Raw genomic sequence first — 18,361 nt, 5'->3', positions numbered from 1 at the left:
TGGAAGATTGGGAAGAAAGGAGATGACAGGACAGAAAAGGTAAGTCGATAGCAAAGCAATGGATTGAGGAGAGGGACAGGAAAAGGCGACCACCGATTTCCCCTGGGTGGTTCGGTCTGGGGGTGCCGTCTTTGTGAAGCAGAGGCCAAACGGGTGTGTTGCCTCCGCCAAGGGGTCTTAAAGGTCCAAACACCCGACACTGGATTGAAACAACTGGCATTGAACCCCAGAACCCTCTTTTCCCTGAACACGGCTAAGCTGTGCACAGTTAGACACGGGAGGGTCCAACCCCCATGAGCTCGGGTCGGTGGTGTCGCCACACAACAAATGCCTACTGACGGAGATGCCCCTGTGGGGCATGTGTAGAAAGCACGGAAGCATGTGTGAATACTGGGCCAATTACCCACCGGAAAGCGCACCGGCTGCATCGAATATGCGAGTTCAGAGTTCGCGTACACACATTCGCGCAGTTTGGAGCTATTTACCCATGTGCTGAAATTGGCATGGACGCTCCCAGTAGTTGCCAGCTGGTCGACTGCAGACTCGAACACTGCTTCAATGGCTGTCAGTCTAACACATACACATGATCTCGCGACCATTCAATGATGAGCCACCCGTAGGAACATAGTAACGAAAAGCTTTCCGCAATGGTTTGCACCCCATTATCACATCGACTGGCGGCAAATCTTCGTCACGCATTACCAGGGCATTACCAGTGCGTACACGAATGTGATACGGCATGCCGCCAACTCTTCTTCCTCTACAAGCTATATATTTGTGCATGCAAAATAAAAACAATTGTTGGCTGTCAACACTCATCCTGTCTTCTTCCTTTCTCATCCATGTCTTTAGTGCTGTTTTCTTTTGATGGATTTATGCCAACGAGCTCAAACTCTCTTAAGCCGTATAGAAGTAGTGCGCAGAGTTCCTTTTAGCTATAGGTGCTTTCATATAGCATAGACAGACTGTTGCATCGATCAAAGATTAAATAAGCACGAACGATTGCTGACCAGTGGAGTGTCACCTAATCTTTCGATGTACTGTCACGATTGTGAGCCTGGCACAGAATTTGCAGACAGTGCTGTTCTATTCAGACCTGGGTGCCATGTTTAAAAAAATGCAATGATTTCATTGCTTGCACTGCATTTGCTGCTATTTCTGTGCATTTCTACTGCCTGTTGGAGATATTGCTATGAGATTATACTGTTACACTGTTATTACATACCACTACTAACTAACACCACTCCAATGTATACAACATCTCCTTGCCACCATTTCTACCTCTCTTCACATGCACCATAGCGGAACTACCTTGTGACCTTTTAGCACAGATCTTGGCGGAGGGAAGAAGCTGATTTGGCACACATTCATAGGTGAAGGAAATGGGCTTTATCCCGAAATTCCTTGTCTGTATAGTTTTTCTGGGGGCATACATTGTAAATATTGGGGCAAAACATAAGGACAGACAAAATAGTCAGGTGAACATAAATACATCTGCGTGAGATACAAAAATTTATAGAAAGCTTAAACTGGAGCTGACCTGCTGTCGGAAGCTGCCACGCTTTGGCTCCCAGGTCCATCGGTGGGCAATGATGGCTCGTGCTTCACGCCGCATGCGTTCGTACTGCCAGACAGCTGCACCCAGGAAGGACACCCCACAGCACTGAAAGAAGAACACTTTGGGCTATGATCCAGGTGCAATGTAGTAGTGCTACCACTAAACACGGTGAAGGCTACCATGTACAGCGCTCACGGATTGAAATGTGACAGTCGTAGAGCATGGCCGCCAGTACACACAGCACTGTTTGTGGATGCCTGCGGAAGCAAGATGTTGCACTGTGGTACACCATGAGGGTTACAGCATTTTTTGGAGTGGTTACTGCTTCCGGTCACCACAGACCCGACTGTTCTGACTGTTCAGGCGTCGTGTTTCACTCTGCGAGTACTGTACTGTGAAATACAAAGTGAACACAATGTGTATTATGCAGTTGATGAATGAAATGCAAACAAGTGAATTTTACAACTAGCCTAAGAAGTCCAATTTGAATGCATTCTTTTGTTTTCCCTTTCGCTTCTTTATGTGCTCCTCACACAACTTCAGCTTGTGTGCTTAATTTTCTGGCCTAGACTGCCTAGACTGCCCTTGGTGACATAGCTACGTAAAATTGTTCTCCTCAGATATTAATCATAAGAGATGTTCTACTCATACTTTCTAATTCTTGATTAACTCGTCCACAAAAGTATAGTATATGGTATATATTAATGGCTGACATTCACACACAAACATGTGAATCTCAACTAGGACATGTTTTCAGTGACGAAAGCGACTGATGCTCTTGGAACAGGCAGCCTTCTTAGTGTACCGCACATGCATAAAATGTAAGTGCAGAGACGACTGTGCCATTATATACAACTGCATAAAAAATTTGTACAGTAAAACATCGTTAAACCGGTGTACCCACTTAAACAATAGTTTCGTTTTAAAAGTAGTAAACTCAAATCCCCGATTCAGCTGCCATTGAACATAATGTGTTTTGTATCCGCATAAACCCTACTAGCTTATCACGTACGTATCAGTTAACACGTAGTGGTTCCAACACGGTGGTGCGTGGCCTGGCAGAACAACAAGCCTCAGAGATTGGAACAACAGCCTCCAAGCACCCTGTATGTTTGCGCGTGAAGCCACATCAACATCATTTTGGTGGCATGCCAGAGAGCGTTGTGGCGTCGTGCAAGTGAGGACTCGCGTCATGCCGAAGCTCGGATAAAAAGACGCCGGGCGCTCAGCATAGAAGAAAAATTAGACATTATTCATGCTATCGAATGTGAAACGAAGAAGTCGGTGCTGGCACGTGACAGGGATCTGCTGTTGACTAAGGTGTGTGGCATTTGGAATGCGAAGAAGTTGCTCGGCAGCGCTGCTGCGACCGTGAAGAGATGTCAGCTACGAGGTTCGACTTTTCACCATCATTTCCTCTGTTGTTGCCGAAGTGTCAACTGATGACAGTGATGAGGACGACACGGAAAGTGACAGCACGGGCGATTCAAGCCCAACAGTGGCAGAGTCTGCGCATTATGTCAGCCTCGTGAATGCAATCATCACGACAAGAACAGCACCCCGCAATGAAAAAGGCGCCCCGCTACTTCTGCAGCACTACCGCGCGCATGCATGGAGAATATGTGACGCCGACGAGGAATCTGCCATGCGAGTGTTTGCCGAGAAGAGGGGGCTAGCTGAAAAGCTGGCTCACAGCTTCACTAAGTTTGAGGCCGCTTTCGTCGCTGCTAGGCTGCCGCGGCATCAAATAAAAATAACACTTTTGTTGCGCAAAGTGAATAAATACTGCATGCTTTTCCCCTTTCGTCGCACTCTTTACGAGTTCCGTTTTTTACAGGTAAGTGGGCGATCTCATGCTATTTCGGTTAAGCAGTACTACCGTTTAGTATGTACTTTTTCTGAGCTCCGGCCAACTAAGATTTAACGCAGTTTCACTGTATTTATTACTAGGTATGTATACATACTTCATGTGAATATGATAAACACAATATGACTATACATGTTTTGCAACGGTTATCTGCAAGCATTGAAAATCCTTATGGAGCAGCACTTAGCTACATTCAAAGTGAGGCATGCTCAAATGTTCGTCTCTTTAAATATGCTGAATTCTTTGTGAACAATCATCAGTTTCACAGGCTGAACCTCGCATAGTGCATTAAAGGGACACTAAAGGCAAATACGTCAACGTGGGCTGCTAAAATACCATTCCTGAAACTGTGCAGCACATGGTTCGTGCTAAGAAAACACTTAGTTAAAGACTTAGTTTAAGGGCCCACATTTCTGTAGTGCTATTTAAATCACCAATCTATGAGCAAGAAGTTATGATACTGCATACACCATTACTGCCCTTTACTGCCATCAGTGAGTAAAACGAGGCTCAACAGCTGGTGCTATGATTATTTTTTTCCTTCTTTTTTTGCATATAACACCAAAGCATGGCCAGAAACTGAGTGAAGACACAGCCGAGAGCATCGAAATTGGATGCGAAACTTTCTGCTGCTGGTGGAAATTTTGCTTGTCGTCCGGAAGTCTGTGCTGCGGCCTGCCATTAATGTGTAACTGCATAACAACAGCAACTAGTATGCCTGCCTCAATTTGAATTTGCTCTTGCTACTTGCTCTCCTTCATGACAGCAAAAAATTAATGCTAAAATCAGTCTTTGATTTGTCTCATATCATACTGAGTATACACACTCACACTAAGCATCCCAGATGGCACACGTGCCACAGTTTCAGAGGTCGTGTACTCGTGAAAGTGTTTTCGAACCCTAGATGTCCGATGGCGCCACATCATTTACCACTGGTGATGACAGCACATTTAAACTAGATCTAATAACCTGTGGTTAAAATGTTGGCCTCGCCGCACATTCAAGATTTTTCTTCTGGTGTACAATTGTAATGATTCAGACAACAACAAAATTTGTCACCAATCTTTTTATTTTCTTGATGCCACGCCCATATATATAGCTGTCCCACAGCAAGACACAACAGTATGACAGAGTCTGTCTATCGCTACGCTTCAATATTGCGTGCATGTGGTTGCCTCTTTATTAGCATCGTGAGCCAGGAAGTGAAAGCGTAGCAATATGCAATACAAAAATGACCAAAACGTGAGGGTGCAGAGGGAGCAGAGTCAAGTGACAGCAACCTTTGACTACCTGCCGCCTTGTTGTCAAGGGTTGCGTCGATGAGTTCTTTTATAGCGAAGCTGTTTATGGCTACGGTTCCATGTCGTGTTTGTGTGTCAACAGTAGAGATACACTTAGGTGAGCATGGGCTGATCCCGGAGACAGTGCAATATTGGGCCAACCTGGGGCGGAGGTGAAGCAGGCTTCAAGCACTGCACCCCTAGTAATAACTAATAATAAATACTTAATAAAATAAACAAATCAAGATGCATCGTTTCTAGTTGATGAGTATACTGGAATAATCTGTGAACAGTACACGAACTCACGAGCAGGAGGTGTTGCCACAGACGTAAAGGAGAAGATGTATGTACAACCATACACCCTCGACTTGCAAGAGGACAATGCAGACTGTGGGGATGTCTGTGCCATACAAACGAAAGACGAAACTGTGATATGAACTGTGTTTATATCTCCAGGAACATTCAAGTGTGATATTGAGAAGTTCATGACCGTGCACTTTGCATGGGTTAGCCCTGTGACACTAGCCCTGCCATCATCATTAGAGACACAAATGTGGACATTTCAAAGCCAGACAAGAAATGGTTCACTCAGTTTGTGCTAGAAGAGTTTGATTTGAAGCGCCATACTAATCCAAAGTCAGTAATGTACTCAACAGTGGTTGTGTATAGAATTAACTTTGGCCAAGGACCTGTCTAAGGTTGTAACCAAACCAATCAGTGCATATCACAGTAACCACAAAGCTATCTTCACTACTCTTACCAAATGATAAAATGAATACATGTACCCTTCTCTAACCCTGTGTGATGTGCTACAGCTTTGCTTGTCATCCCTCTTCACTGAGTAGAATGGCTCCTCAACTTTTTCTAAGAAAAAATAAAAAACAATCTGTGACTTAAAAGCATTAAAATTTCTCTTTCTTAGTATGGCATCTTAACCCTTTGAGCATCCGTTTTTAGAACACATCTCTTAGGCGCCCGTTCCTGCGGTGAGCGTTGGCGTCACTTGTAACCGAGCGAACGAGCACAGTGAAAGATGAGAGCGAGTGCAGCATGCAGTGGGGGATGAAAAAAGCAGCGAGAGCAAAGAGGCGCGAGGAGAAAAGCAGAGCAGAGGGTGCAGCAGAACCAGGAGATGGAAAATGGAGTAGGGTGTGGTGAAAGGGTGAGGAGGAAAGCGGAGTGCTGGCGGCAGCCAGGCATGCGGCCAGTGCAGAAACAAGTGCTGGCATGTGCTTGCACTATCACACCTGCGTCACCGCCGCCGCTAGAGAATGCACTCAGCTCGATCCATGCTTCCCAGTGTTCACACTTTATTTCTAAACAATGAGTGATGCAAGCAGTGGAAATGCTTCGTCTGCCATTGCTGCTAAATGAGCCTCCGAGCAGAGGTTCAGTGCCACTGCTGAGAGGACCCTGTCGTTCAGAATCAAATTATTTGCCACAGTATATCACGAATTCAAAACACATAAGCAGCTGCACTCAAAATTCGCATTAGGGAGTATTGTAATTGTCGGTGAAATTTTTTCTCTTATATTATAAAACGAACACAATGGTCTATTTTTGGTTATGCAGAAGGGGAAAAACAACATGGAAAATGGCAAATGCACTCTTAGTACGGTCCTCATATCCCTATCTCAAAACACGAATAAAATGCACAGCAGACTCAAAAACCCCATTGTTCTCAATACTTTCTCATAATGTCAGGGTCAATATTCAACACAATCAAAGTCGCCTCTTCCTTGGAGGACAAGCTGTGGTTTCCTGATTCTGAGCTTGGCTTGTGTTCAGAGCCAAAGGAGCCGCTACTCCAATCAACAGTCGAAGGTGTGCGCAAGCAGCCATGTCAAGGCGATCATGTGGCCACGCTCAACAAAGCAGAGCTACCATTTATTCAAATTCAGCCGGACAAAGCAGAGAGCAACAAATAAAAGAGATATGACAGAGGGCAGAGCCATCCTGGAGAAACTGCATTCAGTTTGCACTGCAATGCATGAGGCATAGAGAAAGTGCACTCTGGCAAGAAGTGGGAGTGGCAACAGTGCGAACAAAAGTAGAGAGGATACGGTCACTCCAAAGATGCAATCAACATCTCTGCAAGCCTTGAAGCTCTTCCTAAACTCTGCCGAGTGACCTTCTACGTGCATTGCCCTTCAAGTAGAGCAGTCACTGAGCTGCAGAAACACCTTTCAGCAATTCCAGCAAAGAGGAGCTCCTTGTGGGAATGCCTCTCAGCTCCTGTGCCTCGGAGGATAATTTTTTTAAAAGGTATGACCAAACTGAATACTGCTGCATACCACATTAATACAATGTTTATGCACATTGCTTGTTCATTTCAGTGAAAACAAATCAGAAGTCTGCATCACCCTCAGTGAAGAACTTGTAGGAATGGAACAGTGGCACGTCATTTTTCACTGCAGGGCCAGAAATGGTGCAAACTCTTTTTGGAAGAGAAGCAGGGAGCGATGGAAAACGGCACGTGGTTGACACCCACTTACCGTTGAAAAGAGCACACTCACCGCTCAAAGGGAAGTGTGCCGTAGCAAATACAGCGGGAGACAAAAAATAAGAAAAAGTTCTGTAAACGTATGACAGATAGCAGAAGCATGCAAGAGTGGTAGCCTTGCACTATGGCACAAATATTAGGATAGAGAATTGCCGCTGTAACAATGTACAAAGTCCGGGAGACAAAGCTATCCCTCCCATCTGCGAATGCATGTGTTCCGTGCTGCGCAAACCCACCCACTAAAAGGCATGTTCCGAAGCAGCGAAAAAAGACTGCAGACTCAGCTAACCCAGAGAGAGGAGAAAATTTGCTTGTAGAAATACAGAACAGATGGTGGAACCACCTCGGAGCTCGTGCTACTGTGATCATTAGAGTGGAGAGAGTGGAGAACATACAGGTATATCAGTGACATAGCGGGGCAGACGTGGAAGGGCACCAGTACATCAGTGACGTTGAAAGGGTTAAGCATTGAACAGTACTGTGTGAATACCATCTCTGCCTTAAGTTGTGATGTTCAGTGCAAACAAAAAAGAGAAAAAGATGTAGATGAGAACCAACGAGCAAACTAACATCTCTTTTAGGTGAAATCAATTAGGAGATTTAGGGTAAGTGCTAATCAGGTTCTAAAAAATTACCGACGATTACGTTACTTCCTAATGCGAAATTTGAGCGCAGCAAATAAGCTGTTTCACCTTTTCGATAGATTGAGGCAAAGAAATCGAGCAACACATGTATGCGCTATCACAGAATTTTTTTTTTATTTTTCACACGTATTCCTTTAACAAAGACTCCACTAGGTAAGCTTCTGCTTCGGCGGCACGCACCTCTGGATTCTGACGGCGACGGCGCTGGGCCTCTGCTCTGGCAGCTCGTTTAGCAGCAGCAGCAGCAGCAGCAGACGGAGGACTTCCATCGGTCGTCTCGCTCATGGCTCAGAAAGAACTGGCAGATAATTTCGCAGTGGCGAACGGCAGCGGCAATTTCGGCTCGGGCGGTGCACATATACAGATCCGCCGCCACCGATCTGGCTCTCTGATTGCCACCGCACAGGGCGAACGGCAGCGGCAATTTCGGCTCGGGCGGTGCACATATACAGATCCGTTGCCACCGATCTGGCTCTCTGATTGCCACCGCACAGGGGTTGCATTGGAGGAGGAGCGAAGAAAGGAATTAAGTTCGAGCCGGCGCTTTGACAACCGGAGACTCGCAGGAAGAGGGGGGAGGGGGGCGGCGTGTACACCCAGCGGCAAACGATGGGGGGTTCAGGTATATGTCACCACCGACTTGTAACTTACATTTATCATTTTAAACATATAATTTGCTGGCTATATGTTGATAAGACCACAATTAAAATCACAGCTACTTATGTCACACTGGGAGGATAGTGGTGAAAACAAGTGGCCTACAAGCAAGTAGCACCACATTTTCAGCTAGGAAGCACGACAACATACAGAAAATGGGAACTACAGAAACATGTTACTTCAGTCCTGAAATCAATGGAATGGTAATGGTGGTACAAAGAAAACCTGAACCGACATATAAAACTACTGGAGTCATGCTAATACGAAAGAAAACATGTGCAGGAATTAACTTCCGGCAGACTTGGAAATACGCCCTTCAAAGAAACAAACACTTCTTCAGTTTTATAGTACGTCAGACAAAATGTTGAGAAAAAAAAAAATGAAATTCTGCAATGAAAGGTGAGAGGCATACATATATCCTGTTTCTTTTTTTTTTGCTTCTTGCTGAAAGCATAGAAAACTTGTGTTAACCTAGATGGTCACATATGTACTAATTTAAATTTTGATTTCTTTTGTTTTCTGTACATATCTTTTTAAAGTGAACCAATGTTATTTTTTCTAAAAATATTATTGAATATGCCAGCTGCTGTTCACTGTTTCGTTATCCTGCTACAGTGACTACTGCAGCCATCAAATATATTGCCTTCCATTTGATGGCTATCAATACTGCAAATATAATATTGTGATAGCAATTATGTACACACTCTAGGCATGTCTGCATCGCCAACATGGCCGCCATCACCATTCTGTCCCAGTATCGATGGTACAAGCATGGTCACATCCTATGCTCACGCATTCATGACGTAATCTGTCACACCCGATATGTCTGCCCATGCTCAAGCACTGTGTGCTTACGTTCGGCAACACATGTACATGTTTATTTGTTGTTTGTACATGGATGCATTTCTGCACAATAAGGCTACTATTAAAGTGCATAGCCTTGACTTTTTTGCCTGTTTTGTTGAGTGAAGTCGTATTTTCACCACCGATACAAAGGCACCAACGCAAGGCACGCATGAACTTGAGCAACCGAGTTGTGAGGCATATTCATTCATTCATTCATTCATTCATTCATTCATTCATTCATTCATTCATTCATTCATTCAATTCATTCATTCATTCACTCATTCATCATTATCATCAGCTTCAGCAGCAGCGGCAGCAGTATCATCATCAACCTATTTTAACTCCACTGCAAGATGAAGGCCTCTCCCTGGGATCTCCAATTACCCATATCCTGCGCTGACCAGCTCCAACCTGCACCCGTGAATTTCTTAATTTCATCACCCTACCTAATCTTCTGCCATCCTTGACTGCGTTTCCCTTCTCTTGGCACCCACACTGTAACCCTAATGGTCCACCTATTATTGAACCAACATGTTGCGTGGCCTGCCCAGCTCCATTTTTTTTTCTCCTAATGTCAGTTAGAATATTGGCTATCCCCGTTTGCCCTCTGATCTACACCGTACTCCTTCCATCTCTTAACGCTACGCCTAACGTTTTTCGTTCCATTGCTCTTTGTGCAGTCCTTAACTTGATGCTGAGTATCTCTCCGAGATGCACATGTTGCCTACCTGTATTACTGCCACAGATGTGGTGGTTCACTGGTCTTTTCTCAACACAGTCAACAGAATTATGCAACTAAACAAACAGCAAACACTGCCTCAATATACTCACTGCAACAAATATGTGCAGTCAATGGCACTGTTCATTTAATAAACCCAATTCTTGAACCATTCAGCTATTCGCTTACACTGACAATCACTGTTGATGGTTTCTGCGCAATTATTTTTGTTATTGATTTATTATTACTGTATGCTGCCACAGCACTACAGACACAAGTGTGCTCAGAGAACGCACATACCCCAACGGTGAATGCAGTGGCCTTGGTGAGCTGAGCTGAGCCAGGAGGAAGCGGGGCCTCTGGAGGCGGCGGTGGGGGCCGCGCTTGCCGCACCCATGGCTGCTTTACACTGCGCCAACTGAACACATGCGCCAGAACATTTACACAAGAGCATTGCAATGGGAGACAGAACAGATCTACAATAGGCACTCTGAATAACATCCATTTGGCCTGTTGAAACATGCAGTTACTGTTAACGAGAAAAAGTGGAACAAAGGGGCCCGATTTTCATTTGTCGCAGCCATATGAAGCCAAGGAAATCATAGGGGAAATCAACTTGTAGTTCTAACTGAAATTTATGAACTACAAAGAAAATGAAAGTGCACCAAAAAGCAGATTTGTCAAATCAGTTCTGCAGAAATGTACAAAGTGGAGCTAGTTTTAGTTTTATGAAAGAAAAAATTGCCATCTACCCAACCCGCAAAGTTGACAGTCACTTAAGTATCCTTAAAGCATGAAAACTGGCCTAAGTTATCACCTTAAATTAAAACTCCACCTTAATTCACCTTGCTGTAATTTCCACCACCTTAAACCACCTTAATCCACTTCAATTCACCTTAATTCACCTAAAGGAACACTCGACAGTTTGTTCTTGACATCTCCAGTATGTTCTTGTTGCTCAAACTAATAATTCCTAGTAGCTCACAGTGTTTGACACTGTAAATTCAATTTGACAGAATCAAAGCAACCAAGAACTGTGAAAAAAAAAAAGCACATGGAATTATCAAATTGTTTCTGGAGTTCCAGTTGAACTGTACAGTTCAGCCACTAAGATTAGCATTCAAAAGCAGCTGTGTCCCATTTATTTGTCTTGTCATGTCGATTTAATAACAAACGAAAAAATGGACACACAAAAATTTTGCACGATCTTATAACTTAAACTTGAAGCTGTGGAAGGGAGCTAATTCCAATTGAGAAATTCTATCTCAGTTAGGCTTGTTCACGATCGTAGACTACACTGTGTGACTGAGGTCTTATTCCTTTAGCCCTAAGCTACATTGCAGGAAGCAGAGATTGTGCACCTCCCATTCAACCCCATTGGGGTGGCAGAGTTGGTAATTTACTGTGTGCCTATAACACAATGTATGCTCTGAGCGAAGAGCATCAGCCCGCAGTTTGGTGAAGGACACTGTCAGTAGAAGATACTTGTTTTAGGTCCTCCTTTGCATATAGTATGAAACTGATTTTAGTGCTGCCAGTCTTAAATTGCGGCAACACTACAGTTAATGCTAAGCTGAAACTCGTGCAGCTTATTGCAATGACTTCTTTACCAACACTATTGAACAAAGATTTGAACCGAGGGTCACATAGATTTCTTTGTACAGCAAAATACACTGTTAAAGGAAACAACTATTATTTGGCTATTAAATAAAGTTGTATTACAGCATGACAGGATGAAGACTATTTTTTAATGTACAGGTACATCCTATCAGCCTTGCACTTTTTTTGTGTAAAGTAGGCTGTAGTAATAATAGTTAATTCACGACCATCTAGGTGTTTCCTTAGGAGTGGATTGCCCTCTATGCCTGCAGCAGAAGACATTTGTTAGTCTCGCAGGATGTGACTAGAAAATGAAAAAAAAAAGAAAATCATCACTTGGCATCACTTTCTGCACCCAAGGCCTTAAGGGCTGTGCTGAAGATTTTAAGGGCTTGTGGATCGTGCGACTGCCTTTGACTGTTGTAGCGCAGAGCATCGCGTTACTGTGTGAATTTTTCTTATTTTTTTTCTCTTCTTTCTCCTTTTATTCCCCTTACCCCTTTCCCCAGCACAGGCTAGCCAGGTGGTATTTACACTGGCTAGCCTTCCTGTCTTTCCTTTCCCTTTTCTCTCTCTCTCTCCTAACTTTGGTGAGTTGCAAACGAAATTTAAGCTATGCAGGAATCGCATTAATGCCATGGTATCGCATCAATGCCATGATTTGTCTTGCCAAGCACAGACACTTTCAAGGAAAGTTTATTGATGCCCCAGCATGAGATGAAAATTCAGCAGAACTCATCTCCTGACGAATGCCGACGGCAATGGGAATAGCAGTTGAGCAATGTAGCGATAGACCATACCCCTGAAGTGATGTTTATTTAAGACGTGTAATACAAATTCTGAGACTTTCACTGCTTCGGCTGTATGCCACATACTCTGACATAGTCCTACTTTGCTACGGCACTCGCTTGCCTATAGGTCGCCCGCGAACATGGAGGCATGATGGCAACCGAGTGATGCCGACATGATGACGAAGGAATGATATCAATTTAATGACAAAGAGATATAACAACGATGGCATGACAATGATGAGATGCCGATTCTTAAATTATGACAATGCTGTAACAATGACATGAAGACACTGAGTTAACGATGACTGTATGATCACAACGGCAACCGGCTGAAGAAGCTGGAATGATGACAATGGCATGACCAAGATGGCATGACGACAACATGATTATGACAGAATGACAAACTGCGAATGACAAAAGTAAGGACGTGAACGGATCGACGAAGATGTGATATGATAACAATAGGATGATGATACTTAAGTGATGACGATGGTGAAACGACAGTATGACTACGATAGCTTGATGACAACGGCATCAAGAGAGTCGGACGCAACTTATAGCTATGAGGATTGAACAACTGCAATGGCATGACAATGGCATGAGGACATTGAGATGTTGACCAGTGTACGATGACAATGCCGTGATGATAACTGTATCACGCCACACAGACGATCTAGGCAGTTACACTGACAACAACGGGAAGTTAATGCAAGATCTCTGTGAGCAACGTAACCTCATTATCGTGAATATGAGGCCTAAATGTGATGGCCAGATCACATGGGAAGTCGGAAATAGACAATCAACCACTGATTACTGTCTCACGACAGAAGGAAGTTATGATAAATTGAGGGAAATGGTTATTGATGAGGAAGGGTACAATAAGATAGGGAGTGACTATAAATGCATCCTTTTGAAAATGGGATACTCGCATGTAGTTGGGAAAGCAAGCAAAGAGAGAAGAATGGCCAGTCCAAATCAGAACACTGAACAAATAAATATAGTCACAAGAGTCAAGAAATAACTTGGCAAATGGCCAAGCAAAGAGTGAGCTTCGAAGTGTAATGAGAGAAATAAGGAAAGAGAAGCAACACGTATGTTGGGAAAGAAAAAGGAAACCGAAAAGTTGGTGGAAGAGGGAGGTACGGGAAGCAATCGATGAATCATAGAAAGCATCACGAGAGCATTGGCAGGCAAAAAAAGCACAGTTGCTGCACATTGAAGTAGACAGAAAATGTGAAATATGTCGGTAGAAAAAGATCTGTGGTTCAAATACTGGTTCAAGGAAAGATTCAAGGTGAAAGTGAATGTTGGTTGTCAAAAATACATGAGAAAATGAAGGCTGCACCTAGCATATTTTAGGACCACATTAACTTATTAGGCAGGAAGTCTGGAACAATACAACACCATATCCTAGACGAAGATGGAAACAAACCGGAAGGGGACAGGGCAATAAATTACACTCGTAAATTAACAGCAGCATCATTTCAAGGCAATGACGAGGTAGTTTCTGAAGAAATAAAAGAAGAGCACGAACGAGAAACAGACAGAAAAGGAGCTGGTGCCGACAAGTCTCAACTGGAACAAAGCCGAAGAGAAAATTCCTAAATGCACAGCCACAGAATTAGACGAGGTTCCCGTTAGGCTGATAAATGAACTCGGACCAAAAAGTACGGACGCTCTGTTGACAGCAGTCAAAAAAAGTTTAATAAAAGATAGGTGAATAGCATTCAATTGGTGACAAAGTAGAATGAATTTAATTTATAAAGGTAAGGGCAAAAAAGACAGAATTCCCTCGTACTGACCATTAAATCTGTAATAAACAGGTTAGCAATGCAGGCGATTAAATTAAAACAGCAAGCATGGGGAAAATACAATGGCATGTAGGGAGGACTCCTGAATGGCTTCAGAATTGGTAGGCATCTGGATAAATTATTTGTTCTTACTAAGTGTTTTCGAATATCCAGAGAAGAAAGGAGACTGTTATATGTGGCTTTTTAGACATTACCGGAGTGTATGACAACATGTACCGCAACATTAAGTTGGATTTTCTGTGAGCAGAAGGCTTATAGGTGACGAGTGTCTACAGCTATTCTGAGAGATTTACCTAGAAAATACCGGCTGCGTTGAATGGCAAGGAGAAAGTTGATATTAACAAGAGACTGAGGCAGGGCTGCCCTTTATCCCCACTGCTGTTTATGATGTACGTGGTGAGGATGGAAAGGGTGCTACAGGAAAGTAATATCGGGTTTAATCTCTCATACGAACAGACGGGTACAGTAGTAGTGCAACAGATTCCAGGATTGTTTTATGTTGACGACATTGTGTTGCTAGTTAACATGCAAAGTGATACGCAACATCTGGATAATATTTGTGAACAGGAATGTGAAACTTAGAATTTAAATTTAGCGTTAAAAAATACGGTTTTATGGTATTCAATGAAAACAGCGAACAGACAGTGTCAATACAGGGCCCAGGAATACCTCGGTTAAAAGAATATTAATACCTTGCCGTATGGATAAACAAAGGCGAGAGCTATCTGGAAACATAGGAAAAACCAATAACAGCGAAGGGGAAGAGAAATGCAGCCATAATGAAACACAGAGCGCTATCGGGATACAACAGGTAGGAGGTGCTCCAAGGTATGTGGAAAGGTGTAATGATACGAGGACTTACATTTGGAAATGCCGTTGTCTGCCTGAAGTCAGGGATAAAATCAGGACTCGATGGCAGCCAAAGGTCAGTGGGACTCCTCACACCGAGTGTTCATGGGAAGACTACAAATGACGCTGCCCAGGGTGATATGGGCTAGACAAGTTTTGAAGTGAGAGAAGCTCAGAGTAAAACTGATTATGAAGAATGACTGAGGAATATGGAAGAAGTAAATGGGCAGGGAGAGTGTTAAGATATTTGTACAGAAAAAAACATTGTTTCACAGTGGAAGAAAGGAACTGGGAAGCTTACCAGCAAGTATGCGACCAGTATGGTGAGCAACATGGCAATAAAAAATGCCAAGTGGAAAGTCAGAGAGGCTGAGATAATCTTATGGGTGGCGGCAATGGAAAAGAAGCCTGCTATGAGTAATTACTTAAGAGGAAAAAACAAAATCACGAAAGAAACAGTTTATCATAACTTAAAGGAAAGCTCCTTACTTTTCGAAGCGAGATCAGGATGTCTTAGAATGCGTAGTTATAAAGTGAGGTACACCAAGGAAGATGAAGCATGTGCTTGCTGCGGTATAGCTAAGGAAACGATGGAGCATGTTGTATTAGAATGTGAAGACATCTGCCCACTGATTGATTTAGGAATCACTGGCCTCCTTGAAGCCCTTAGGTACAGCGAGAGCAGGGGGAAAGTAAACATGTCCACAATAAATATTAGTAAGACTCGATTGGAGGATTCGCGGCTGCAAGGTAGGTTGACCACAAACAATGTAAGCATACAAAAACAAAGTTCCCCGCAAAGTTCAGAAAGTTTGACGCAAGGAATTTTTTGTGTGCTTTCTTTAATATGATAACTAAGGCATTAGGCAAAATAAGAACAAGAGCTTGGTGGCACAATCCACTGCCCCATTTCAAAGGGGACGCTCATAGCATCCATCCATTTATTCATCCATCCAAGAAACCTGTATGACGAAGATGGCGTGACGACGAACGCATGACAAGGGTCACAGAACCACAATTGAATAACGACAGTATGATTACAATCATGAAGAAAGATTGACGTAGATGTAATGAGAAAGGCAGTATGATGACTATGGCACGACAAAAATAGCATGTCACTGAAGTGAGGACAGTGATAAAACGACAGCATGATGACAACTGTGTGATGACGATGACGTTGGTAAGAGTCGGATGACAAAGCTGGAATAATGATGCTGCAACATCCCTGACAGCATTATGTCCCTGAACACATACCTAGCAGCTCAAGCTATTACACAACTTGGACCGCTGGGTCGGAGAAGATGGCATGAGGACGACAGCATGGCAAGAGTCATGTCATCAAGCTGGAATGTGAACGACTGAACCACTGTGACCGCTTCACTATGGCAGCGTCACAACGAATGCATAATTGTATAACGATGATGGCATGATGAGAGGAAGATAATAAAGAATGACAATAATGGAACAATCCTGCAAGAGCTAGAGATGTAGGTGGTCGAAAAAAACAGTGAACATTTCGAAAAAAGACACCTTTTTTGTTTTCTTCAACCAGAATAAAATTGAAAAAAAAAAAAAAGAAGACTCCCAGCAGAATTCTGTTGTGATGTGACACCTTTCCACCTATCTGAAAGTTTGGTCAAAAGATGGAGTTTGGGAGTCTGCGAAGCACCTAGATCCATCCACGTGGGGGCATGGACTTAAATTTGCTTCAACCAACCCTTGAGCCCCTCACCTACCGTGTACTGCAGATTCTCCTTCCTCTGCGGCATGTGAAAGAAACTGGTCCGAGTTTGGAAATGTGCGCACTAAGCTACACAACAGGTTCCCAGGGGATTGCATGCAAAGACTTGTGTACGTGCACTCTAACCTCAATGTCCGGAAGGCTTCGTCTGCTGCACAGTGAAGCGTTGATGCATCAAGCGGAAGTAAATTGAACACAGATTGATGCTTGATGCGAAATCAATGCTGTGACGTGAAATCGTGCCTAGATTTTGAACCTAGAAGCTCTGCTGGGCCTTTTGTGATGCAATACCATAACAGTTATGTTCGTTTCAGTGTTAAGAAATAAACGTGTTGGATTTTTCATCGCTCTGTGTGCAATAATCTTTTTTCAATTTTTCAGATCTTTATTCTTAAAAAAAAGAAGAAAACGCATGAGAGAAACCAGCCTTTTTTTTTTTTCATGCACCTGAAAATTTCATGAAATATTACATCTCTGCAGAGCGCATACCTAGTGGCCCAGGCAGAGAGACAACTTGGGACACTGGGTTGGGTTAAGAGGCTATAGATAGCTAGACTCAAACGTCTGAAGTAGGCAAATGTTATTCACACTAATAGCAACAGTCAGTATACAAGAAATTAATGATCTGTTAGTGTGGTTATACTGTTCTCGATCTATAGTCTTGAATATTTCAGCCTCTTAAATATGTTCGCTTTTACATATGTACACGGCTTATGGGAGCAGCACGTATAAAGCAATGGGATCCATCACGCTTGTGAGCTATCTGAGCGATCGAGACAAGTTTAGGGACCAGCCAGGGAACAAAACACGTACACAGACAGTAGCATACAGACAAAAAGATAAAGACCAAACAAAACAACGCAAGAAGTATATGTTCTTAACGTAACGGATACACAAAGGAACGAACAGAAATTCTAAGCGCATTCAGCACTTTAAATTATGCGACAAACAGTCCACTCATCTTAGCACAAACTTCTTTGGCGAGGACTAGAGTAAACATGGTCACAACGTCATCGCGAATTGAATAAGAACTCTCTCGCCCGCGCGAGCATCTTCGAAAATGCAGTCAGCCGGCCGCATTCGCGTTGTAAATACAATACAACCACGACAACATTACGAGCGGCCTGAAAACGCAAATGACCGCGAATATCAGCCGCTCTGCGGTTTCGCTTTCCGCGTGATAACTCTATGTAGTGGCGCGTAACCGTAGGCGTGCTGAGCGCTATTTTTGTTGTCATATTGCATTTTTCCTCACTTTAGGTAAAGCTTATCTGTGAATGCAGTTCAGTTAAATGCGACGAAACGGCAACTCAACATATCCGAAATTCAAAACGAAACGTCAACCATGCTTATCGGCGACGAAGCAGCAACGCCCTCGTTAGGACGTTTGCCAATGCATAGCCGCTCGTTCCAAACACAGGCGCACGAGAATGATGGTGGCTTTGTAAACAGATAACACTGTCCATTCAATGCGGAATCACGTTGCATCAGCAGATA

At 43.4% G+C, this 18,361-nt stretch overlaps 1 protein-coding gene across 1 annotated transcript in view; it reads right to left on the bottom strand.

Annotated features, from left to right (window-relative positions):
• rho-7 (rhomboid family intramembrane serine protease rho-7) overlaps nucleotides 1–18,361 on the bottom strand; it is a 59,443-nt gene that overhangs the window by 40,677 nt on the left and 405 nt on the right. Inside the window, exons 2-3 of the mRNA XM_075682720.1 lie at nucleotides 10,374–10,491; nucleotides 1,541–1,663 (exon numbers count right to left, since the gene is read on the bottom strand). Of these exons, the coding sequence (XP_075538835.1) occupies nucleotides 1,541–1,663; nucleotides 10,374–10,491 (241 nt within the window). The remainder of the gene's footprint in view (nucleotides 1–1,540; nucleotides 1,664–10,373; nucleotides 10,492–18,361) is intronic.

Source organism: Dermacentor variabilis, chromosome 2 (assembly GCF_050947875.1).
Source record: "Dermacentor variabilis isolate Ectoservices chromosome 2, ASM5094787v1, whole genome shotgun sequence".
In the NCBI taxonomy this organism is placed as follows: domain Eukaryota; kingdom Metazoa; phylum Arthropoda; class Arachnida; order Ixodida; family Ixodidae; genus Dermacentor; species Dermacentor variabilis.
This window is presented reverse-complemented; position numbering and strand designations above follow the sequence as displayed.